Source organism: Siphateles boraxobius, unplaced genomic scaffold, assembly GCF_051911475.1.
Source record: "Siphateles boraxobius isolate OS27281-9 unplaced genomic scaffold, OSU_SipBor_1 2, whole genome shotgun sequence".
NCBI lineage: Eukaryota > Metazoa > Chordata > Actinopteri > Cypriniformes > Leuciscidae > Siphateles > Siphateles boraxobius.
The window spans coordinates 17829909-17857429 of record NW_027508810.1 but is presented as its reverse complement, the minus strand read 5'-3'; the positions used below and the strand labels follow the sequence as shown (position 1 = coordinate 17857429).

The 27521-nt window shown below is 37.7% G+C and overlaps 1 protein-coding gene and 1 long non-coding RNA gene across 6 annotated transcripts in view; one reads left to right on the top strand and one right to left on the bottom strand.

Moving 5' to 3' along the window:
• lnx2b (ligand of numb-protein X 2b) overlaps nt 1–14939 on the bottom strand; it is a 24148-nt gene extending 9209 nt beyond the window's left edge. Inside the window, exons 1-6 of one of the 5 annotated variants that reach the window (XM_077236253.1) lie at nt 14696–14901; nt 11877–11985; nt 11735–11803; nt 3076–3631; nt 1638–1831; nt 364–560 (exon numbers count right to left, since the gene is read on the bottom strand). In XM_077236253.1, the coding sequence (XP_077092368.1) occupies nt 364–560; nt 1638–1831; nt 3076–3470 (786 nt within the window). In that variant the 5' untranslated portion in view covers nt 3471–3631; nt 11735–11803; nt 11877–11985; nt 14696–14901. Of the gene's footprint in view, nt 1–363; nt 561–1637; nt 1832–3075; nt 3632–4506; nt 4666–10764; nt 10825–10928; nt 11081–11734; nt 11804–11876; nt 11986–14695 lie in introns of those variants that run through there. The other 4 variants (XM_077236252.1, XM_077236255.1, XM_077236251.1 and 1 more) reach the window with 4 other exon arrangements.
• Nucleotides 14702–27521, top strand: LOC143744611 (uncharacterized). Its single transcript, XR_013205857.1, has 4 exons — nt 14702–14969; nt 16602–16698; nt 18885–18941; nt 27411–27521. It is a non-coding gene; the product is annotated as an uncharacterized LOC143744611 (long non-coding RNA).

The window sequence follows — 27521 nt, the reverse complement described above, 5'->3', positions numbered from 1 at the left end:
AAATGGTGTTTCACTATATGTAGGAGAGAATCCGTGTGCTCAAACTAACTATACATATTTTGATTTACTTCCTATGACAGAATTTGCGAATTGTTACATTTTAACATAGACAATCATGTGCCAGCCAGTGAAAAAAAAAAAGATCCCGCTTTCCGGACATTTGGGAAAGCAGGGTCTTGGGACCCTTATCCAGGGATGTGACTGCAATGTAAACACAATGGCGCTGGGGTATGTACACTGACAGCATGAAAACTGGATGGAACGTCAAATTCTGAGAGATAGAACCTGAGGACAACATCTAATGGGTTAAATTCCATAGATATTGATAACCTAAATGGTGTGGCGAGCTGAGATATGCCTCACCTCTAGAATATGATCTCCAGGAGCCAGCTTGCCATCTCGAGCAGCCAGTGAATCGCGCACAATCTCCTGAATGACAATGTTGCCCAAGGGTGTGTCCTTCCCTCCCACAATACGCAATCCCAAATCCTCTTCTGTATCCTCTCGTAACAGCTCCACCACAGTCGCCTCTGCCACAAGACTGGACCTCAGGGGGGTGTCTGGGAAACCAACAGACAAGAAACCGATTTAGTGAACAAATGCATACAACTACTAAGTATTGCAAAATATTGCAGTCACTCATGCAGTTTGTTTATGACTGCTTTGGAATTAGTCATTTCTCTAAGGAAGCACACAAATGTATGATGTAATACTCCCATGAGATAGTTGCTATGTAACTTTATGACTAACAGAATTTCCATTCATTCAGAAGAAAGGTCCAGACTCCCTCTAGGTGTTTTAGTTTAGGCAGATAAAAGTTGGAGTGAATCTCCATGAGTATACATGTTCTCAGACAGTGACAATTGTTGGTTTTAATGCCAAAATGTATTTCACTGGAATATTAATAACATCCTGACAACTCCGCAGCCATCTACTCAAGATAAAGGGCCACATGAAAGATACCCTCTGTTTTGGTTTACCCAAAAGTAAACACAGCTGCAAATCAATTTCCTCAGCTTTTCACCGTCAGTGCTACACTCTTCTCACCTTTCCTCCTGAGCTACCACAAATCAAAAACTACCATAAAAAAAAAAAACATTAAGAATGAGCTTTATTCTTTCTTACATCTAATCCTTATCAGGTGGTATACCGAACAGAGAAAACAGAGATATTATACAAATATCATTCATGTAGAGCTACAGCAATATTACATTTCTAGCCGTTGCAGATAAGCCAATATTTATTTCCATGTGATAACGCATAAATGGATAGCTGACATCAAATTTCTATCAAATGCTTTAAAATGCTATATAAAATTAGAAGTGGATATTTATTGTGAGGTTTCCTAAAGATTAAATTTAACAGTGTTAATAAATAAGTGTTTATAAAGATTAACTTTAAGTGAGCATTAAAAGACAGCTAATCTAGGTGAAGGGAAATGAGCATAAACAATTAAATAACCAATATTGACAAACACAAATTATTAATAAATAAAAACAAATCTGCAATATTGTTCGATAACCGTTTTGGTGCCAATATTCCTAAAATAAAATTTAAATCAGCTAACGCTATTTACAAGGTTTTGTAATAATACTTGATGGACAGGGTATAGGAAAAACAGAAAAGTGATGCTATACCATCTTCACCCTCCTCAAAGGCTGGGTTGACCAGTCCAGGTTCTGAGGGTCCACTGAGTTGAGCTGTGCGTGCAATTGTTGGGGTAGATTTGGCATCAGCTAAATCTCCATCTGATTTGCTTCCTTTAAACTCATTCCAGGAAGGTCTCTTTTTTTTCTCCGCCTCCTCCCTGAGTCGTTTGAAGGCAGGACATCTGAAAAAGAGGGAAGTGGAGCACAGTGGAAGAGAGAGAACTTCAGCATCATTACTCAGTGGCCTGCCTTTAATTAACCAACAAGACATTCCTTACCAGACGGCAGCTACAGTAACTCAAAATATCCTAAACATGCACCAATGCTGACTATTGCTGAGGATCTGACATATTCAGGAGTCAGCAGAAAACAGCAGCGAAAAAAACAAATCAATGCTTAATTGTTTCACTCCAAAGCTACATAGCGTTTATCTATTAGTTTAGGTGAACATGCTTAGGGAGAGGGAATTCTCAGTACACAAACAAGAGAAGCTATGCAGATGAAGAGATGAGCAGGCCTTTCTGCAGCATTGCAGGGATGGAATTGGTCAAAAAATGAGCAGAACTGGGTCTAGTCTGGGTTTCACCATGTCAACAACACCTCCCTTCCCGTCCAACAGCTGCTCTCTCTCTGTTTACATTGGGCCATTCCTACCCACGTGAATTATCAGCCAAACAACCTTTAGTCCATGCTATTACATCACAGAAGATAAGTATGATAAAATGGCAAAAGAAAACCAATGTAAGGGAGATGAACGCTGAGGCACAGGGTCATACTAGTGTTCCATTAATGCCAAGAGTTCTTTTCTTTTTTGCATACCATATCATCAACTATGGCTTTGCATTAGGTGGAACAATCTTTAAGTAAATTCTCTCTCTCGCTCTCTCTCTCTCTCTATATATATATATATTTTTTTTTACATTCAAAGTTGTGAGAGGGGATGAACTCTTAATACTACTTAATTCCCGTAACTAAATGGGCACAAATTAAATATGTCAACTCCAATGTGTTCCTGGCAGATGGTGAACAGGATGAGCTATCTGCAGACATTCTATAGTAATCACTCATGTGGTTCCTAATTAACTCCATTATGTAAAAGAGTCACACAGTTCTTTCGGGAGTTCAGCCTTCTAGTCGGTCATACGGTCCACTTACGTCTATTCTTTAATCCTGTTCAGCTCTCTCAAATCTCTCTGTTCACATGAAACCTGGGTAAGTGGAATTCCACAAATGTTTGAGCAGCTCCCTTAATCGCTACAGTAATAACATGTGCACATATATCCACAGACTCTTCATAATTGATTTAATTTAATTTCTACAGAATGATATCCGCATTATCTCTGTCTTCATCTCTTCGAGTATGCCTTGGTGCCTTAGTGATATGTAAACATTTCATTCCATTCAAAAATCCGTGGCATGCACTAACCTGTTGTGCAGATGGGGCTGCAGCTCACAGCGTTGCATGCTCAGCTGGCACTCGCTGCGGAACGGGCACAGCACAGCCAGTTTGTCCAGCAGGTTACGCACCAGCAGGCTGGAGGCTCGGCACTGCTGTAGCTGAAGCCTCTGGCGGTCGACTGGACAGAAGTCTTGGTCGTGCAGGAAGTTGCTGAGGCACTGGAAGCAGTATGTGTGTCCGCATGGCGTGTCCATGGGCTGCAACAGAGGCTGCAGGCAGATGTGGCACACCAGCTCGTCATCCACTTCATCCTGATATTCAAACAGGTGACTTTCATGACATTCATGACACTGTCCACATTCCTTACACACCCGCAGCCACGTTATGCCACCCGCCAGTGGAGCCGCCTTGGGCTCCATCATGGCCTGAAGAAGTTAATCTGGACGTCCACAGGGCTAGAGAGCTTCTGCCTCTTTTTTTCAGCTTGCAAAGTCTACATCAGATTCATCAGATGAGAAGCAATCAAATATTTCCAATCCAGTAAGAGTACAAACTGCGAGCTGCTTCATCTACACCCAAGTTTCTGTTGGAAAAGAGAACAAAGAAAAACTGAAGCTCACGTCTGGCATTCTTTTTTTGGCTCATGCTGGCTGGAGAGGAAATGACATGAATCCACTTAACAGCAACAATATGGGGAGAGGGGCTGCAGCTGTATCCTTTCCACGAGTTTCCTCCTCAATAGCAATCTGAGTTTGGCTAACTAACACTATTTAAGTCATTAAACCGGTTAAGCACTGTGAAATGACAGGAGGGCAACAGTCAAAACTCACCTACTACAGTAGGTCGAACAAAGAAGCTGCTCTAAAAAGGAGTAAAAAACTGAAAATGAATAGTGTTAAAATGACAAACTTTTCGGTAATGACTTCTGCATGCCCGATGTAAAGTGGAAGACTTCCCTCTGTGAGCCACATAATCTCTGCTAAAACCATCTACAATGAATGTTTGTATTGTAACCTTAAATATAACACATTTATGTGGTGCGACTCCCTGAATCCTTAAAGAGATTTATGAATGAATATCAATATTCGGTTAAACTTTCTTTTACTTGTTTACACCACATGACATTTTTAAAGTTCAAAAAAATTAAAAATGGTATTTAAGCTTTTCGAAACCAACATAAATACAAAGTTGTTGGTGCATGTGTTTTAGATTAAATCTTTTATCATGGACACTCTTATGTGTCAGTGTCAGACCCTTATAATAATAGTATAAAAATAATCTCCTGTAGAATACCATACATGTATGATAATTATACTACACCAAAAATTCCTATTGTATAAAAACAATAGCACAATGCAACGACACAATTAACAACAGGCACTTCAAAAGATGAGCAAAACAAACACACTGTCCGCCATTAATGTGAGGTAGTAAATCTCAATCATTATTCCAACCCACCTCAGATGGCAGTGCAGTTACACTCCCCGCAGCCACTGCATGAAAAAAAGAAACTCAAGCCCAACAGCTGCGTTGGCCGCCTGCACCGACTGAAACCAGAGCCCGTCATCTCAACTAGGGACAGAGTGTGTTTCTGCGTGTGTGTGTGTGTGTGTGTGTGTGTGTGTGTGTGTGTGTGTGTGTGTGTATGCAAGGACATGCAGTTAAAGGGGAGCTCAACAGCCTGGAGAGAAATGTTTAGAATCCGGCTGTGTCGACCCAGGAGGAGGTGTTGAGAGTGTGCATTTGTGTGTGTGTGTGTGTGTGTGTGTGTGTGTGTGAGAGAGATGGAGGATGAGGGGGAGTGTAGAATGCTGATGTGGTACTCGTGCATGCAGAGCATTCTAAGAACCAAGCTCAACCTCTGGCCAATTACACAGTGTGTTATATGTGTGTGTGATGTCCGAGGTCAGGCAGGACATATTTCTCTCTCACTCCCCTTCTTCCTATTTTAATAATAACTGAATAGACATATGCATAGACTGTGAGCATAATAATCCACACAAAATCAGTTATTCACAATCTAAAAATTATAATCCTTACCACTACATTTAAATACTAAGTGGCAATTCAAGTAAAATGAATGGATTACTTTAAAGCTAGATAAAATACTTAACAGATATAATCTATATATATATCAGTCGATATTGGATATTTAAAGGGATAGTTCACCCAAAAATGAAAAGTTTGTCATTAAATCACCCTCATTGTTTCAAACCTGTGTGAGTTTCTTTGTTCTGTTCACAAAAGAAGATGTTTTAAAGAATGTTGGTAACCAGCCATATGATGGCACCCATTGACTTCCATAGTAAGAAAAAAAAAAATACCATGAAAGTAAATGGGTGCTGTCAACTGTATGGTTACCAACATTCTTTAAATACCCTTGATTAAAGATTTTTCTAGTCGTCTAGTAGTCGTTCATTTAAGCGATTAGTCAACTACTTGCACATGTATATTAATAAGCCATTTAAATCATAATAATGAGCCTTTAATTGCCTAATATATGTATAAATAAATAATACATAGCCTAATTAGTGCTCAAGCGCACACTTAAAGCTTGCCAGAGTGCATAGTCAAGTAATGATTATGAATGTGTTGTGAAAAAACAGCAAGGAGACTGACTAAATTTTTTAAATTATTGATAATGTTTTCTGTGTTTTTCGGCTGCAGAGATTAAGTCGATGATTCTGACTCGTCATCTCTGTAGTGGACTCGCGTATATGCATGTTTCATACGGATTACATAATGTGAGAATATTAGTTTTCCAAATGAATTGGTTGACAATCGCTTTACATTTCAAGCTTTCTATAGATATATTCCTCATGTCTGTGTGAGGCAAGTATACACTTGGGGGGGGCTAGGTTACACGCTCAAGTTTACAGAGACCGAGACGACAAAAAGTACCTCCGGTTTGTTTTATTTTACAAAAGAACAACGTTTTGTTGTTATTGTGAGTTTACACAAATAAAAGTAGATATTTTAGTTTTGAATCTGTATGACCAAAAATGACAGAGTATTTTAAGATGTTTCCTCTGTTAGCAGGAAAAAATTCAAGTGATCACACCAGCACGTCCATGTCATGCAGTAATCGCAGTATACTTCCACACTCCACACAAACACTTGGATATGCGCCAAATAATAGCGCATATTTATCTAGGTTAACTTTAGAGCGAGCAGCCATGTAAAGTTGCTACTAGCATGTTTCAAATGAGAAGCCATATTTGATGGTTAAAAGGCAAACGTTTGGATTTCCTGCCAAATATACTGTACCGGTAATTACCGCAGAACCCGTCATAACGTTCTTTCCCTCACGGACTGTGATACTTCGCCACACATTTTTTTTTTTTTACTAACCTGAATAAAATTTTTGGTCGATTAAAAAGCCCCATACGCACTAGATTAGTATTATCTGGGGAACTCGTGTGATTTAGTAATTACCCACCCACATCTGAATTTCGTGTGGCGCATTCGCACGGGATTAGCGAAGCCTGTGATTTTACTCAAATTTACTGATTTATCTCCAGGATATGTTGTTATTAGGCTATTGCTTGGAAATGGCTTGTCGTTATAGGTCTAGCTGTATGATACGTTCTTTACCGCATACTGCTGTATGTCATCCATCTCCATCTAATCATTCTTTTTAGTTTTCACTCTTCTGATGATTTTCAGCCTCATCTTTCTGCAAATTGTATAGTTGTGGTGTAGGTATAGCGATATATACCCAGCACCCAAAATACTACCACACTCCAACGCAACCTACATTCTTCGCGAAAGATGGATAAAAAGGCGCACAGGAAACAAAAACCTTGAAGAAATTATATACGACCCCACCAAATCACAGAGATGCCAATTCGCACGGGACTAATATTATCACGGACCTCGGTGTTCAGCAAAATATGGTAGGTCATTTGCTTGGGAATTATTACTTTACAAATTACAGACATGGCCGATTCGCACGGGATTAAGATCACAGATGACCTCCGCAATTATCACAAATGACTAGAGGTCACCAGGTAATACTAATCCAGTGCGAATAGGGCAACTTCTTCTAGTCGACTAACAATGAGTCGAATATTAGGGGGCAGCCCTACTTTAAAATACCTTATTTTGTGTTCAACAGAAAAAAGAAACTCATACAAGTTTGGAACAACTTGAGGTCGAGTAAGTAATGACAAAATCTTAATTTTTGGGTTGAACTATCCCTTTAATTTTTCTATTTTTACATTGATGACATTTCCCTTCATCTAAAGCCTAATTGTTAAAAACACTGTAATTTAATAAAATAACTCGAATAACACGGTTAAATGTAATCTTTAGCAAATACCTAAATGAATATCAATTTTTATACTGTATATTATTATATTTATTTTTACATAAAAAAATGATGTCTGTATAATCATTGTACATAACAGATAGGCTTGTGTCATGTATCGTTGAAAAGTCTAAACTAGCAGAATACAACAAGCATATTTGTTTCAGTTATAGACCAAACTATACAAAGTATTTGTATGAACGTGTAAATAGTATACACATGATACTTTTGTGTCAGGTTTTTGTTTGTAACTTTACGAAACATCAGTAAACCATAGTAGATCACATATCTTTATTTAGAGCCGGTGGTCTTAAACGAGCTCAGACACAACATAAGACAATGTCTAGATCACGGAGTGACATGAAGCTGCTTAGGTAAACGACTTCCAGGATCTGATTGAGTCACGATCATGAGTCATTGTTTTCCAATATTATTTGAAGGTTTAACCAATGGAAACTAGATCTCGGGTGTGGTAGGTAAGGATGATTTGTAGACAGGTTACTAATCGGACACCGTTTTACAGCTGATGCGCGCTTGGATTGGTTTGATCGCTCAAAATTACAGGTCTTGATTTACCATGAGCCATAGGGTATGTTTGCACGACAACGATGTGCTAAAAACTGAAGTTTTTCTTTTGTGTTTTTCGCTTACAGACGTCAACATTGTCAAAACGATCCCCATTCACATGGATCTGCGAAAAACAATTAAAAACGCTGAAATATGCTGACAGGCCAGTAATTGTTTTCATTTGCATTTTTGTAGTTTACACGGAGACAATAAAGGTCTCAAAAACATGCACTTTGAGACCCATTTTCTAAAGTTAGCAAGCATTTTCAGGCTACCAAAACGCAGTTGTCGTGTAAATGAATGGCCAAATGCATAAAAACTTTTCCTATTCTTTGGGGCCATTTACACAACACCGTTTTATGAAAATGGTGTTGTGTAAAAACGGCCACATAGAATAGGAGTGCACAGCTAAAACAGCGCTGTAAGATCATCACTCATAGGGTCTAATTATTAATTGTTTAATCTATGTTCTTTTGTTGTGGTGTTTTATTGTAGTAGTTCTTATGTTCAGTTAAATCACTTGTTTGGAAGGATTTTGGACCCTTGGTTAATTATGGCTTGAAGACATTAGGCTAATACATTTAGAATATGTTACACTTCCTTTTTTCCTCATGTATCGGCAGCACATCTTGCAAATGAGCCTCATGCAACTCAAAAACCAGAGCAAAACTATGAACTAATGATAACCTTGCTTAATCGACTATCGATAATAATTTAATTGATAAAACTTATCGACTATTAATCAACCGTCGATTAATCGTTAGTGTTTCGGCAAATCGCACGTCACCTCGCATTCCCTCATTAGTACCAGCCTGGTACTACCAGGTGAAGCTAATCTGCAATCAGGTGCACAGGCCGGATAAAGCAGCGCACTGTTGCTCTTGTTTGTGTGCACTGGGAGCTGACGCTACGGCAGACAGCAGCACTGGCTCGAGTGTTCGAGCTTGATGTCTGTTTAAACATTGTGCGGGATCGGGTACTCACCAAAAAACTCTGAAGTGACAGCCGTTTTTTTACTGTCAAGCGTTTTCGTGTGACTGTGCGTTTCCCCACACTTGAAAGAGATAGGTTCTCACTACATGAATTCTAAATAAATGGATGGAAATAATTCACAAGGCCTAATCATTGAGTGGAATCCAGTTTATAACTTCAGTAGTGAGAACCTATCTCTTTCAAGTGTGGGGAACGCACAGTCACACGAAAACGCTTGGCAGTTAGCATCCCTAATTGTTATTATTATCGGTTTATCTGTATCTGCCATAATTTTAATATTGGTGCAGCCCTGTTGTTGCATGTTTAATAATAAGATGCATCGTGGAAAAATACTGACTGATGCTTGGCAGTAGGGCTGCACGATTCATGCTAAAATGTGAATCACGGTTTTTCTCCATGGGAATTGAGATCACGATTTTCTTACACAATTCTCATTTTTTCAACCAAAATTTACTGCACTCAAGTACAAAAAAAACCAACAACAAAAAACACAGGACATTCAGTATAATAAAGTGCAGGAGTAACAAAAAAATGTCTTTGTCTATTTCTTTGTTTTATAATATAACTTTGCTTTTCATTTATTAAAGCTCACTTGAAGTTTTTCGATAGCTACATTAAAAACTAATAGCCTAACTGATAAAAGTTCACTCATTAATTAAAACAAGTGAACAGTCATTAATAAAATAAGAACAAATACACAAATTACAAGCAGAGATGAATACTAAATAACAAAGTTTACAAAGTCTAACAGTAGTATTCAGGTACAGAAATTAGCCTAAGCCTAAATATGAAATAACACTATTTGTTCACTGTATAAATTAAATATAGTTTCATCTTTGTTAAAGCTGTATTTTGTTGTTTTATTAATATCAATAACACAGAAAACAGTGTGTGCATATATATTAAGTGTCTGCTGTCACTTTAAGACCGACTGCACAGACTGGAAAAAAATGACAAACATCCATTTTTTTCTTAACTGTTCACTTATGACATAAGCGAGAGAATAGTTATTGAGACGTCCATTTAGACAGGTATTTTGACAATTTTGTGTTTATGTGTCCGTTCAAGGGCAAGGAAACACGAAAGAGGAATCAATTATGTATTCGAGCGCTGTCTGACACGCGCCTCTCTCTCTCTGTGCGTTTCGAGTGTGTGTGGCTGGGGGCTGTGCGCACAGATAACGCGCGAGTCCCGGTTTTCGTCTCTTCTTCTGCAATTAAAATTGTTTGAATGTGTAAATTGGCAAGACAATACACGTCCAAATGATAAACTTTCACTCTATGATGGTTATATTTAGCAGTTAATCCGCGAATTACCTGCGTGCCGAACTGCAGAACCGAAGTGCGATCCATTCCACTCTTAGCGCGTTATCTCGTTGAATATCATTGGCAGAATCGTAGAAATGCAGGATTAAGATCGCATGGGGGGTTGAATCGAGATTGCGTTCTTTTAACGATTAATCGTGCAGCCGTACTTGGCAGTGTGAAATTAATCGCCACAATGCCAGGGGTGGGCTAGGCTGTTGCTATGGTATTCTGAATGGTAGCAAATGAATACTATTGCAAACAATATTCTCATCACAAGATAAGGTTTGGGCCATATCAGTACAAATCTATGATTTCGTTGCTCATTTTGACATGCCAAAATGTATAACTTGGGGTTAAGTTTTTCAACATAGTAAATAGTAAAAAAAAATGCCTTAGTAAACACCAGTAATTAACAGCAGCCTTGATAAACATTATATTTCATAAAACCCTGAACCTTGTGGCATAGTGATGTGTTTGGTTTAAATTATTTCCACACTTGTCTACTGAAGCTGTGACCCTGGTTAAGATAGATGGACTCACCCCAGCCTCATGGGAGTAACTTACACACTGGAGACAAGCAGCTAGTCAATCTCTCCTGTCCTGTAATGATGTAGAGTTTGTAAACCTCTCAAGGTTGAACTCCACTACAAAACTCAACAAACCTAGGTTCACATACCTCCCTGAGTACACAGTTTGTCACTTACCTGTTTGTTTACTGAACAGTCACATGGACTGTTTCAAAGTCCATAGTGTTTCCAGTTGTTAAGATTACCTTGGGGCTGATATCATAATAAATGTACTATTACCATCCACCGCTTACAGAACAAATGGTAAATCAAAGAAAATGTGAACACCCAGTCTGAAAAGCTCTCACCTACCCAACTCAACCAGGGGCCATGAATCATTCCCTCAGACACACCCTCACAGAATGAATACAAGGGCAATGGCACAGCTCCGACAGAATGACTTAATTTGGAAAGTATGAAAATACACCGCTATATAGTCACCTGGAGTTTTTTTTTATTATTGCCCTTCAAGCTAATAGGAACAAGTAAAGCTGATTAAACATTGCCTACTCTTACCGTTTAAAGGGATAGTTCACCCCAAAGTGAAAATTCTGTTCTTTGATGAAATCTGAGAGCTTTCTTGAATTGAATGGTTTAGTCCAATTTTTTGAAGAGACATGATCGCTTTATATGATGAACAGATTGAATTTAGGCTTTTATTCACATATAAACATTCAACAACTTGCACATCAGATGTGGTAAACAAGATAAAGCATGTTCGCTTGATGTGCGAGAACCAATGAGGTTCATTCTTGTTTGTTATGCAGAACGTTTGAGCTTCCGCGAGAACCAAAGAGAATTGTTCTCGCGTGTCAAGCAGATTCAGTTAAGCTTCTGTTAAAAGGGTCATATGATGGTTCCAAAAAAAACTTTATTTTGTGTATTTGGTTTAATGCAATGTGTTTGCGGTTTTAGGTTAAAAAAAGTTATTATTTTACACATACCGTACATTATTGTTGCTCCGCTATGCCCCGCCTTTCTGAAACGTGTCGATTTTTACAAAGCTCATCGTTCTGAAGCGTAGTGTACTTTGATTGGCCAGCTTAAATAGTCAGTAACAAATTATTAAAATATGAAAACACTTACAGGCTGTGTCTGTGAGTCAGTGTACTTGCAAAGATGGAATTGCCCCACTTTTTAGAATCTGCCTCTGTGCAAAGCCAGCCTTGTACTCTCCCAGGTTCTGGAAACAGTCCTAAGAAAAATGCGCAGCACACAGTCGAATATTTAGGTAGTACTGTTCTGGAACAGTGTTGTAAAATAAAGCTTAAAGGATTAGTTCACTTTTTAAAAAACTTTTGCTGATAATTTACTCACCCCCATGTCATCCAAGATGTCCATGTCTTTCTTTCTTCAGTTGAAAAGAAATTAAGGTTTTTGATGAAAACATTCTAGGATTTTTCTCCATATAATGGACTTCATTGGGTATCAAACGGTCCAAGGTCCAAATGACAGTTTCAGTGCAGCTTCAAATGGCTTTAAACGACACCAGACGATGAATAAGGGTCTTATCTTGCGAAACGATCGGTCATTTCAAAAATAAATAAAAAAGTTTAGGTTGTATAAGCACAAATGCTCACCTTGCTCTGTTCTGTGATGCACGTTCGTGACTCTCCTGTTCGAACTCGTTCATCAAAATGAACGAATCTTTTTTCGAGTCATTTCGTTCATTCAAAAAAACGAAATGACTCGAAAAAAGATTTGTTAATTTTGAACGAGTCTTTTTTCGAGTCATTTTGTTCATTCAATGCATTCAACGAACGAAATGACTCGAAAAAGATTTGTTCATTTTGATGAACGAGTTCGAACAGGAGAGTCACGAACGTCCATCACAGAACAGAGCAAGGCGAGCATTTGTGCTTATAAAAATTAAACTTTTTTATTTATTTTTAAAATGACCGATCGTTTCGTAAGATAAGACCCTTATGCATCGTCTGGTGTCGTTTAAAGCCATTTGAAGCTGTACTGAAACTGTCATTTGGACCTTTGGACCGTTTGATACCCAATGAAGTCCATTATATGGAGAAAAATCCTAGAGTGTTTTCATCAAAAACCTTAATTTCTTTTCAACTGAAGAAAGAAAGACATGGACATCTTGGATGACATGGGGGTGAGTAAATTACCAGCAAAAGTTTTTTAAAAAGTGAACTAATCCTTTAACCACTGTTTTCTAATAGTGTCCTCTTTTGGAAGGCCAAACTAAGTAGTTTGACTTTCGCAACGAAAAACACAGTGTCTCCACGACGACATGGCGGCAACAATAATACAGCGAGAATAAAAGTTACGCCTTCTTTCTTTGCGTATTCTTTGGGTGGGTTTCTGAAACTCTGCCCCCACATACTGACGTAGATTTGTTTGGGCATGTTTGAATGAAGCGTTTTAGGAAAGCGTGGCTGACCCTGAACTTTTACAAAGAATATCTCTTTGCGTTTGACTCTTTGTAACTCTGCAGATCTTATACACGCACAAACAGCTACATAACACTCCACAGAAAAAGGAAAACAAGAAATCACATCATATGACCCCTTTAATGTTCACTGATCAATGTTTAAATGTGAATAAAAGCTTAAATTAAATCTGTTCATCATATGAAGCGATCGTGTCTCTTCAGAAAATTTGGGCTTAATGACTCAATTCATATGGATTAGTTTTTTGATCTCATCTTTATGAACTTTTTTTAATTGTCAAAGTGGTAGTTGCGTAGCTGTCAATGGAGGGACAGAAAGCTCTTAGATTTCATCAAAGAGTGCTCCGAAGAGGAGTGAAAGTATTAGAGGGGAACGACGTGAGGGTGAGTAATTAATGAAAGAATTTTCATTTTTGGGTGAACTAACCCTTTATTGCATGCACTAAATCAACATTTCAAGGCTTAAAGAGGCACTTCATTCAAAATGAAAACTGTTTCCTCATTTACTCCCATCATGCCATGACAAAAATCCTTTTTTTTCCTGGGAAACACAAAGGAATAAGGAAAGAAGGCATAATACTAGGGACTGACAGCTTCAGTCACCATTCACTTTCATTGCATCTGCATGCTGTCATCATCTTACTATTTGCTCTATGTAAAAATAAAGTAATACTGTAAATGACTGATGTAACACTAGGAAGAGTAAATTATGGCAGAATTTTCATTTCAATACAAATGATCCATTAAATGTAGGACCAGATGTGTAAAACATCAACCTTCTCTTTTGTAAGAATGAAAGAAAAAAACAAAAAAAATTAGGCAGCAGTACCAAACAACCAGCAGAATAGGACTGACAGCAGAACACGCATCATTTGTTTATCTTTAAAAGTCTGTTTAAGTTATGAAAGTAGACTCCACCTTGATGGGGAGGGGGTAACTTTACCCGTTTTATGGAGTCAGCTGATAGGCAATTGGTAAACAGCACGCTTTAAAGCACACATTATGTTTTACTTTAATACCACATATCATCCGAAATAATAGTACCTGACTTTTCTAACCTTCTGAAATTGGTATTCGTGGCCTGACCTACACGTTGCAGGTAGATGACACACGAGAAAGAAGCCATAAATCATTCATCAATCAGCTGACATGAGATTCTGATGGTAACCTGGACAATCGAGTGCCCTTGAATTAGCCTACGTGTTGGGTAAAGAAACAATTCAAATAAAACATGTTTCTCTACGTAACTCAGCATAGTAACCTTTATCTTAACAACGTATCCAACCTCCTAAAAACATCCTTAACGTGTCCGAGGTATGTCAGAAGCGGTGTAGTGTTCGCTTTGCTATTCTTTAACCTTCAATGATTCACATTCAATTGTAATAAAGTAACAAAAGTAGCTTACAGCTGAAGTTAAACAAATATTGTGAGATTAGTCTATTATGTAAGAAAAGAGACGCGTATGATATTTCGCGCTCAAGACCGAAACTCGTCTTACCTGTGCGGGATTTTCCGGAAGTAATAAAACAAAGAAGCGGTCGAAATATAAAACAGAAACCGTCGTGACTTCGTCTAAAATCCAAAATATGAATATCTCATCATTTCCATTTCCATGTTTTGATAACTGGACACCACGCTAGATATGATTAAACCATAGGCGACGCAACCATCGTGAGTTTCAGTCAAACAAGTCGGATCTGACGCTTCTTTCACAGGAAGGGGATAAATTCACCTTTGGACTCGGCGCGAGCGCGTGGCGTGCAGGTGCAGAGGTGTGTGACGCTGGGAAAATACTTAATCAGTCAAAAATGTGAAGTTAGGATAATTCTTAAACGTTGTTTAGAATGTTTATATCCTACTACACAGAAAGGCAAATTTCAGTGTGCCTCAATGCAGGACATGTTGTCACACCATATGGAGTAAGTTGTCACAATGGGAACCTGCTAAAACATTATATTATAGCAACATTTAAACTTTAAGATATTTAAGAAACACCAAGGCAGTCATGAAACAGGAAAACACTGAAAAATTTAACATATAAATTATCAAACCATTGTTTTGGCCAGAGATTTGTTTTAGTAGTAGCCTAGGTGGGACAGTGTGTGCAAATTTACCAAACGATGTACAATGTACAAAACAGTAGCTACTCAATGCACAATTTTTTTACAATATATTTTATAAATGTACAAATTCTAAAACGCATGACAACTTATAAACAGTCTCAATTCAAGCGTGATTTGACACTTATGACAACCAGTCCTGAGACCAGTTCAACATTTCAGTTAAAAACTTTTCATTATATAGTTGATACTTATCTGAATGTTTTCCATATAGTTGTATTGCACTCACTTTTTTACAAACCAGCTATAGTAAAATATTACTTTAATTTTTATTTTAAATTTAATTTCCTAAAAGTATTCTAAATCAAAAGAGTCTCCCATATAGGCTACTCAAATTCTCAATGGATTAAGTTATGCGGCTTTTTTAGAGATTTGATTAATCTGCAGGACCATCTTCTGCATTACTGCAGTTATGGATATTGTGCATTCCCAAAATATTTTGACAATAGTGTTAGTGTTTTGTGTCAGCAATTAATTAGCGGCTGTGAGAATAGCTGAAGCACTCAGAAAACACTTCTATGGGCATCATTAATTTTAGAATAATGCACTTTTTCAAATGTTAAGTGTCCTCGTTCAAACAATTCATGTGTATAATTGTTTTATGGGTGCATAATTAAATTAATTGCAATGACCTTTGCTATATTCTCTGAGCGGTTTTCATCAACCATAACAACCCAATAGGAGTATATGTCAAAGGAAACCTTTCATAATAACTATAATTTTAAGTGAATAGCTTCTGCGTGTTAATTCTTCTCTCCTACTAGAAATCCGAGAGAATGGAAAAAGGTCTCCCTAAATGATGTCCAATAAAGTAATAATTCTTTGTTTGTGATCCTGCCAGTTAAAAGGTCTTTGACACTCAGACAGTGTCGGCCTCTACCCCCTGCAGGATGCAAGGGAAGTCTCCCCTCATAAAACCTCTCTGCTGAGGCTTGTTCCCTCTGTGATTTACACCCCAGCACAGACAATGACTATTGCTGATCAAACCAATCACTGTTCAACTAGACGTTTCTTTGTTTCATCTATTCCTCAAAATACTATACTAAGTAGCATATCCGTTATAAACGGAAAAGAATCAGGGTCACACCTACAGGTAGCCTATATTATAGCATTATGACAAACAAAAGTTATTATGCAGTTATTTATATAAATGTGTTTATATTTGTCATTGCGACAAAATTTTGAATGAAACCCAACAATCCACATGCGCAAACATCTCATAACCAAGTTAAATTGATTTATTAAAAGCAAGCCAAATAAAATTGTTTTCCTGTGCCGTTGCAGAGATCAGCTGTGCCAGTGTCACATTTATGCAGCTGTCCCCAGATGTTTACATTCACAATGGATAGGTGCTGTGAGTAAAAGCCGAACATCTGGGCTGGTAAGTGGTAATAAAAAATTTCAGTTGAAATCTATGTGCAATCTTTATTTTATCTATAAACTGGCATTTACAACCATAGTTGTATCTGATATTGGTACAATACATTCATTTTTCAGCATTAGTATAGTAAATGTATTATAAAAGGTCATGGAATCTAAAACATTCCAGTTGTGACCATGGCAGTTGACGGGAAAGTCTGTGTGTATGAAGACAGAGCTAACGTGAAAGGACACGAAAAACAACAATAGCAACAATGAGTAACAGACTGACCCTTTTGCTGAATCAGTCCTATTGGCTCCTCTGTTTGAGTACAACTCCCACAAATAAGAGTGAACCTGTTTGTCTTTCCTGGGATCAGTAAACATCCTCAACACAAACAGCAGTGTGAGAGAAGAAAGTCACACCACCAGGGCAGCTGCACTCTCACTGTATGTGTCTTTTGATGTCTGTAGGAGGGAACTGATAATGAAGGGTCTTACGTCTTAATTCTTTTAATTGTCTTTGTCGTTGCGTCATGAACACGAATCAAACTTAATACATAAATATATATTTTATTATACTTCCAGCCATTCATCAATTTTCCAAACCGTTTGTCCTAGAGGCCAGTCCAATAAGAGATATTTTATTTCAAGCTTTTTTCTTTCTTTTTATAATACAGAGCATGTTTTACTTTGATTGCAAGAGTGCCTTGTCATCAAAGAGAAATGTGCTTGCTAGATTTTTTTAATGACAGTGACAGTGACGATGTGAAGGCCAAGTATGATATTACTTGCATTTAACCAATCCAAGTTAGTGCACACACATCAGTAGCAGTGAGTAGTGAACAAACACAAACACACACACACAGCATTATCGCTGATGCCATTTTTGTGTATGAACTCTCTTTCCTGTCACCTAATGTGTGCAAGCCAATATACATATTAATTACATGTACACATGTGCACTCACGATTATCCACTGTAACATCCTGCGTCTCACTTAAAGACCTGGTGCAGGTGCAGTGCATATTACAGCTCTGTTGCTAGGAGGACCAATGAAAGCACATTAACACCACAGGCAATTCTCCCATTTTATTCACCACAGACTCCCCTCCTCCCTCAGCCAGACAGCCAGGCATCTGTTTCAGGCTGTAGCTTGCACCCCCAGACTTCAGGCTCTGTCTGGCATCCACATGCAGGCCCTAAATCAGTGCCTAGGGAGCACGCAGACGTAGCCCACCCCCGCTATGCTTTAGTTTGACATTCGAGTGTCACTTTAACAATCTCCAGCCTTCAAATTGAGCAAATGTATTTAAAATGCATAGTGTCTTTGATTCAGTCTGCTGTGTTGGTGGAGCATGTTCTTTCATTGATTATTTTGCCCTGAAGTTCCGGCAAAGTTGATTTTACTAAAACGAAATTTAGATTAGTTGCATTAGGTAAATGAGAACATGATCTCTGTTTTTAAGTCATAAATAATGTCCTCTACTCATGCATAACGTATCTAATTTGAGCCTAAAGTACTTTGCTCAGTGAGGCAAGTGTGCTGTTTTAACTTTTCACTCCACTTCACTCCAAAGTGAAATGGCTAATTGCCCATCTGCCATTCCTCCTGTAGCTATCTGGTTCTCCTTGAAGACATCACCTCCGGGGCTGTGTTTGCTTGTTTGTACCTGTCATGTGGGCCTGCTTGTCCACCCAGCATGCCACTTGGTAACATCTTATCTGTTCCTTAAAGATCAAAGACCCATGGTGATCTTTATCAGTCGATATACCTCCCCTCCTTCTTCACTCTGCCTCCATCAAAGTTCCAAAATGGTGTATACCATGCCTTTGAGCACTTTAGCCTTTCCTCTTCTTATCAACAGAGAAGGGGTTTCATTCTTCACAGTCCAATAAGGCCTTGAAACAAGAGAAAGAGACCAGACTGACCTGTGTCTTCACAGTTACATAGAAGAACCCATTAGGGTTAACAGGGGGGTTAATTCAACATTGTAAATCTGAGCACATTATGTACACTCCTGGTTGCTCTGTGAAGTGGTTCATGTAATTCTTTATTTACAATGCTATAAATTTGACTACTTGGAATCTTTTTCCTAGTGGATTTAATTGTTTTCATTCAAGTTGGTATAATTTTTCTACAATCAAAATGTGAGCTCAAATGGCTTAATAGAATTTTTCTTTTTCCATGCTTTTATTCCCTGGTAGGTCCTCAAGGTCCCTTTATGCATTTATGGATGAGCAGACAGTGCAGACGGTCTAGGGGTAAGTTACCAAAGTCACGACCTTGCCCTGACCTGGGTTAAGGAAGTGGTCATGCAGCTTTGGACAAAGCTGTGGAGGAGAGAGACTGAAGGCCAGGCGGCCGTGCCTGAACAATAGCGGCCGCACATTCAGCCTGGGAGTTACACAAAGGCCAGAGCTGCCCCCTTCACCCTAGTCACACCTCACCATAGAGCTGGCATTTCACACTCCTCTGTGAACAGCCATTCAATCAAACTACTGTTTAACTTGTTTTTTTGGGCCTTGTTTTTTTTTTTTTGAATTGCGACATCATCTGTGTTGGACCCTGGAGCATACTGATCCGTGTTTTCTCAATTAGTTTGTAGGTTTTAAAAACCTTGAAAAACAAGGAGGCAGGGTAATTGCTTTTCCTTGATATTATACAACAGTAGAAATGTTTTTACAAGCCCATATTATGTGCTGTTGTTTTGATTACAATGAAAGTAGCATTTGATTTAAATCTAGGTATTCAAATGTAGTGAAGAAAAGCCAATAACCTAAAAGTAACCATTTATTAAGGGCATTTTAGATTAGGTTTAACATAAAATTGTTAGGTGTAGTTTATGGGTACAAATAGGTACTGTTCAAAAGTTTGGGGTCAGTAAGACTTTTTTAATGTTTTTGAAAGAAGTCTCATATCCTCAGCAAGAATGCATTTAGTTGATGACAATAAAGTAAAAATAGGAATATTGTGAAATATAATTACAATTTAAAAGATTAAATTGTAATTTATTAAATGTAAAATTATTAAATGTAATTTATTAAAGCTGAATTTTCAGCAGCCATTACTCAGTCTTCAGTGTCACATGATCCTCCAGAAATCATTCTAATATGCTGATGTATTGCTCAAGAAACATTTTTTATTACTATATATATATATATATATATATATATTTTTTTTTTTTTACGTTTAAAAGAACAGCATTCATTTAAATTATAAATGTTTGGCAACATGTCTTAACTGTTTATCTTTACTGTCACTTTATTATCAATGTATTGCTTTATAATTACTGACTAAAAACTAGACTTTTGAATCGTAATTTATGGTCAGAATTAAACACTTAAAAAATACCAAAAAGGACTGTTACTTGGTGGTCTTGGAAGTATTGTGTAGTACCATGTAAATGGTACAGAAATTGAGTATTACAAAGTACCATAGTATTACCATATGATACAAAAATGAAAATATGATAATAAAATAAAAAAGTGGTTAATATATGATTTATCTGTATCAGTACCAGGCACTGCATGCAAAAGTTCCTTTAGGACCACAGAAAGGCCCAAATAACCAGGTTCTGGCGCAGGCCATTACCGTGAGCAGAAGATGCTCATAGTTTCATGGGGCCGACTGCTCCGTAGGGAGTCGGAGGCCCTAAAAAATTCTTTGTCTGAGTCGGGTGCCCTACAGCAAGACCTAAGAGGAGGACTCTACAAGCCCCCCCCCCCCCCCCCCCCCTCCTTGTTACTCAATGGACTACTCCACCCCATTACCTGTCCCGGCTCTGGATCAAGGTGTGGGGGCTGCATATCAAACAGTCTCTGGCCTTTGATGTTCAGAGAAACACAAACACTGATCTGACCCAAGTCGTAACAGCTTATTTGTCCCCTTTAGTCATTCATAGCCTCCTTGTTGAATGTCTAAGCCTTCAAAGGCTCTTCGCTATTGGCCTGGCTAACAGTAGCCATGCTGGCTTTGAGAGGTCTGTGACCCACTATACCGAAGGTCTGGAGGGAGGCCATCTGGCTTCCTGCTAGATTTGATATTGATTTATTGGTTGTACATGTGAAGATAGGAGAACACCAGCTGCTAGGAGCCCAGGTCCATCTAGTACTTTGCAAGCCTGTATAACTAAATGGCTCTCCTGAAAGCCACTCAATGTTCATAATAATTATTCTTCATGACCTAAATAGCCTATTTCAGGGATTCCCAAACTTTTAGTCAGCTAAACACTTTTGACCTAAAATATTTACTTATGACTTTTAAAGACTCCTTGACATTTTAAGTTAATATTTCAACCATTTAACAAAAGTTTTGCCTGTTTTGGTTCTCTGATGTTGGTTAATTTTCTTGCAGGTAAACTAATATAATATTAATGTAATTGTTATGTCCCTAACATGGCTGAGGGTGGGAAAGAACATTTAACATAAAACAGATAAATACATTTCTGGATTTTTTTTAACCGTGGTAGACACTAATATTTATTTTATATTTTATTTAAAATATATTAACTTTTCTAGTAAGTGTTTTATATTATTTTTATTTTTAAACTATTTATTTGTTTAAAATGTTCATGATTTAATTAATTTTTATCAACCCCCAGTTTGGGAAACCCTGGCCTATATTAATCCAGTGCAATTGGACTGTATATTATACTGACATAAGATTATTACATATGTACTATTAAATTGTGTTTATTATACTTAAATATTAAAAAACGTATGGCAAAATTCATACAGTCCATACATTAAAGAGATTTTCAGTAAAGCATATTCCCTTTCTGTTGAGTTTGGCTTAGTCAAATATCTGTCTTCCCAGGTGAAGGTTGTCAGATCAGCCCTTTTCTTTTCTGGATTATCTATACAACCCCTCTATCTTCCCCCCTCCTCCCGTTCCACCTGGCAGCAGGCTGTGATGTGGCTGTGTTCTTGATAATGAGGTGAGAACTTTATTGCTCTTGTCTCTGGCCTGGCACCAGTTTGCTAGAGGAGGCCTGTTTCCATTACTGCACCGACTGACACAGAGCGCCCTCTTTTGATGCTTTACATTCACAACAGACTATATCATGCAGGGCGAGGAGTTCAGAAAAGGATTGTGGAGAACCCTGAATAGTCTAAAATGGCTTTACAATATTTAAGTAAAAATTCAAGTGCAAAAGAACGTTTAATCGTCATTTATCAGTAGAATTTTTTTAGAGGGTGAGAAAGAGAGCCTAGGTCAGGCACTTTTGCTTGTGTCAGTCTCTCTTCCTCCAGCACTCCATTTCAAAGCTAGGGATCAAGGGCAGACTTGCGCATGGCATACAGTGAATGACAATAGCTTTCCCCTCTGCTCGCAGCCCCCTTAAGTATAGAGAGGAGCAAGACAAAGGAGCTCTGGAAGTTCCCGGGTAAATAAGTCCAGGACACATATCAGTGCGGGAGTCAGGAAGGACACTGTGTGAATTTAAGAGGAAGTCAGTGCCCTATCCACTATAGTAGATGCAGATCACAGAGGAGGCGGACGATGATGGGTTAAAGTGAATAAACAAAGGTGAGAACATGATTGAGAGACACATTAAAAGGGGCCCGAGAATATATTTTCTCTCGGTAGCAGACAATGTGTCCGTCTTGTCAAGTGGCTCGTCCACTAATTGATAAGATTCAGCACATGCGCACACTTCACACCTGATCTTTCATAAGTATCACTCCATTATCTTGTAATTGGATCCGCATACATGTGACTGAAAGATCAAAGGAGTCCTTCTTGTCACGTACAAAGGAAGTGCCAGGACTTTTACTACATTTGAGGACTGAAAAATCACTCACAATGAAAGTCAACGTGACTGTAAACATCCTTCTAATGGAGTTAGTTTATTTACACTTTCAATATTTACAGTTCACCATCTATGCTGCTATGACATAGAAGTATAACTTAAACCTTGGTTGACTTGAATGGTGCTTTGTGATATGAATTGATATTGAAGCAATATGGAATGATAAAGCATCCCCTGCACTGTACCAGCCCCCCCAGCACAATACTGTGGCACAGGGGCTCTTTTGAACAGACTGTCATTTCCTTCTCGGGGCACTGTTATTCCAGTAGCCTTTGTGAAAAAGCCAAGTGGCCCAGATACAGACAGGAGGTGGGCTCTTCACAGGCAGCTGAGGTTGTCGAATCAGCAGGGGAGGGAGGCGCACATTGCAGGGGGATACAGGCTGAAAACAAACACTGGCCCTAACAGGAAAGGAACTACAAGACCCTGCTGGGATATTAGGGGGACTTGTGTGCTCATTTTCATACATAGTGCAACATGTTATGTGGCTTCCTTTATCGTGTTTGCTGTCGTGAAGGGTCTGAAGGCATGACTGGCATGGAGAAGTTGTTTACGTAACTCAGTTTGGTGCATTTGAAGATATTGACACAAACAGTATAGCCACAAAACTGGTGTCTGCTTTGATGATAAAACCTGACCCCACATTTATGTGTACTTTACTTGAATATTCAAAGTGATAAAATGAAAGCCATCAGATTCATGAACAAGATGGCTTCCGGTACAGTTGCAATTGGCAGTAAATACAATCACCTTCTGTGCTTACGCAGTAAAACAATGCTTATAATTTTATATATTCTGAATTGCTCAGATAATAATATTGTGATGATATTAATGCATTGGAGTAATTACAACACATTATTAACCTTAAAAATCTGAATAAAAATATCTTCCTCATATGCAATCATTTATTTATATTATGCATCATTTTATAACAAAAGTTGCTCATTTTCAATTTTTTTTGTAAATGTATTCTTTTACCAAGTGTGGTTGTGGGTAAAGACTTCCATCTGCTGGCTGCCTGTGGATCTGCATAAGACATTGACACCTGATTATTATTTTTTTTTGTCTAATTATTAATTGATGGAAAGTATATATTTGACAACTTCTTAAAAAGCAATGGTTTTGATACATCTTCGGATACTTTTATTACAGTGATGGTTAAGCTGAATTTTCAGCATCATTACTCCAGTCTTCAATGTCACATGTTCCTTCAGAAATCATTGATTTGATGCTCAAGAAACATTTCTTATTATTATCAATGTTGAAAACAGTTGTGCTGCCTTATTTTTTTGAAGAAACCGTGATTCTTTCTTTTGTCAGGATACTTTGATGAATATAAAGTTCAAAAGAACAGCATTAAGTTGAAATAGAAATCTTTTGTAATGTTATAAATTAGGCCTACTTTACTATCAATTGTGCACCAATACACATCAATTTAATGCACGTCGCATTTAATGAACGGCAGTGGTACTGATGATGTATGACTGGTAAATGTTTTAAATTAATAATGGTGTGTGTGTTTTAGATAGGCTATGTTACTTTTCTATGGAAAGTTTGATTATATCTATTATATTATTTGTAAAATATATATATATATATATATATAAAGGAAACCGCATTTTGCCCAATTCAAAATACATATTTTAAGTATAACATGATCATTATAGGAAGACTTCAAACACATTGAACCAAAAATGGAGTCTAGAGTATTGTAAAAAATTGTATCTGTTTTATATTTTTTTTAATTAAATTATTTAAGCTATATTTAAACTGTATATTTTATACACATAACTGATTAATTATTTTGTTTTGTTTAAAGTATGATCAAGTGCGTAGATTTGGTTTGAACATTGGGGGGGTTGAAGTTTGGGTATGCCTCCTGATATTGTGATCATGGTATAAATAATGGGGGGGGGGGTTGTAATGCATAGATTTAAATATTGGGGGGGTTATATCCCCCCCATCCCCCCCCCCCCCCCCCCCCCCCCCACAAATTACGCCCCTGAGTATGATTGTTATTCAATTAGATTCCACAATTGTAGATTCAACAGAAATTGAATCCATATTTTTGGGCCATGACTGCCATCTGCTGGTCACTTTTCTGTAGCCTCACTATTCGTAAAATACAGGACGCCCTTATAGGCTATATATAGCCTAGAAATAGACGCACCCTGGCGGCAGCAAATGTAATCTTGATGTGGGTCTGACTTGTCAAGCTATGAGGCTGCAGTTCTGGGACCGCATTTCTTGGACCCTATTTTTTTGTGACAGCGCCACTAGCCAATTCTGCTCCAACAGAGGAGACCTGATTCAATAAAATATTTTTTGTTCAATAAATATAGGCTACTGTCGTTATATATGTCGTACATGATATAAAAAATATATTTTAAAAACACAGAAACAAAATTATTTTAAAAAGTAAAGATTTTGAAAAAGCATTGAATGAGATCCCATAATTTATTATAGATTTACAGTAGTAGTATGTGTTTAATATTATTTTTGATTTATTTAAATATGATGGTTTCATACTAGGACTTTAAGGTCGTCTGACCAGTCTGTTTAAATTGTTCAGAGGGATAAGCTAAGGGGTGATCGGGCCTTTGCAGTGACAGCACCAAAGAGATGGAATAGTCTACCATCTCACATTAGTGTCGCTTCAACTATAAACATTTTTAAAAGATTTCTGAAGGAATAGCATCTTTGTCTAGCTTTTGAGTCTGCAGTGTGTTGAGCTGAAAACTGAAACTAATAAATATGGTGATTATCTCTAAGGTGGTCACCCAACTGAATCTAACCATGTCATGTTAACAAAGGGAAAAGTCAGCCAGCTATTTCTTATGTTAATAATTGTGGCTTTAGCCCCAACAGCAGGGGCGCCTTTTTACCCCAAATACCATGCTTTTTCATATTCTTCCGTTATTGAAAAGCTGTTGCTCAAATTACTTTAAACAAAACTGAAAATGATTAAGAAGACCCTTTGTCGCAAAATACATTCAATAATTTTAGTGATCCTCATTTGCTAGGGTTTTATAAACCATTAAAGGTGCATTGTGTAATATTTCTGAGGATCTATTGACAGAAATGGAATATTAGATCCATAACTATGTTTTCATTGGTGTATAAAGACCTTGCATCATGAACTGTTATGTTTGTATTACCTTAGAATGAGACATTTATATCTCCATAATCGCGGACACCCCCTTCTATGGAGGTCGACATACTGTGTCGTCATGTTTCTACCGTAGCCAACAGCGAACACACAGCGCTACAGAGCGCATTTCGTCACTACCTTGAAAAAGAAGTTTTCAGTGGTGTATAAAGACCTTACTTAATGAACCGTTATATTTGTATTACCTTAGAATGAGCAGTTTCTATCTACATACATCGCGGGTTCCCTTACATTGAAATGCGCCGACATGTAGCCCCAAACGGACAAACGCGTTTCTTTACTATGTTGCTCTTCGTGCAAGGAAGCAAGCTTAGTTCACCGAATAAAACACTGACACAATGATGAACAAGTAACAATAATATTCGCAATAACATTACTGAATGATTAAGTAAACATAATTTCTTAATTCATCCTTGTAAAGAAACCTCATTGCTGAACTGGCTACTCTCTGCTGTCTCAGACGATGACATATTTTCCTGTCGGCCACCGTAACTTTTGTTGGTTGCAATTCGTAACCTCACCACTAGATGCCGCTAAAAACCACACACTGCAACTTTAAATATTAGATCAAATTGGCAGAATCAACTTTGCGCTGCTGTCTGTGATCGAGTAAAGAACCAGCCAAATGAAACGTGTATCTTGCAGAGCGGATGTGCGGAAAGTTTTTCTGCCATCTAGTGGTTTAAAGGAAAATAAAATCAAAGTCGCCTTTTACCCCGGTGCACCATTAGGCATGTTACCCTATCATGCAGTTATCTTCAAAGTATTCATTTAAACAATGTATTAATTTAAGGCAGAAACAGTGGGCTCATTGAATAAATTAATAGATGTCAACAAAATGATGTAAAGCAATTTAGGTGCATGTTGATTCTAAATTTGGCTTCATCTGAAGTCTTCACTGGTGTTGGCGGCGTCTCTTCACAGGTGTTATGGCATCTGAAGTCTTCATAATATAAGAGGCTGGATCCAAAGTGGATCTGACATACTCACTAGTTACCTCAGGATGGGCATCTCGAGATAAAACAGAAAAGCAAACGGAAAAAAATTATCGTAGCTGCTGTTCATAACATTAAGCAAAGATAATCAAGGAGCCAAATGCGAAAAGGCTCTCCTTCCTTTAGTCGACTTAGATATCCTTTAGAAGCAGCGTTTTTAAGACGTGAAGCGACTAATGAAGTCTTGCACTTACATAGAAAGTAGTATTTCTTTGCAAGAAAACTGAATTTAAAACCAGAACGTACACTCTAAAAAAAGATAGTTCTTTAAAGGTTCTTTACACGTTCTATTTAGTTCTACTTCTTTAGTACCATATCGTCATGGAGAACCCTTTATGCTGAAATGGCTCTTTGTGTTAGAGTTTAGTGTTCTTTATTCCTGTCTTTTTTGTTTGTCAAATCTGTAATTGTCAAAGCCTCCTCATCACTGATTTCTGGAGCTCAGCTATACTACACAGACTGTCAACATACTCTAACTATCATGTATTTTTCTCTTTTTAGTTTAACAGAACATAAGTGAGCAGCTCTGTTCAGTTAAGGATACTCATCTTCTCTTCTACAAAGTAAGTAACAGATATGGAATTTATGATCCATATTGTTTGATTTTGTTTAAATTATGACTTTATGCCTAAACATACCCAGTCACAAAAATAAATAAATTTTTTGCTAATTTTGGCCTTCATGAACATAATTGTTTTTACATAATCAAATGGAAGAAACACAATGTAACTCTAAACTCAATTGTGTATTTCAGATGCTGTCACGTACCATAACCTCATCATCTGCTGAGAGAAACTGCCACTCAGAATACACACATAATGAAGGACGTAAAGACATCATATAGGGGATTGTGAAGATATTTCCC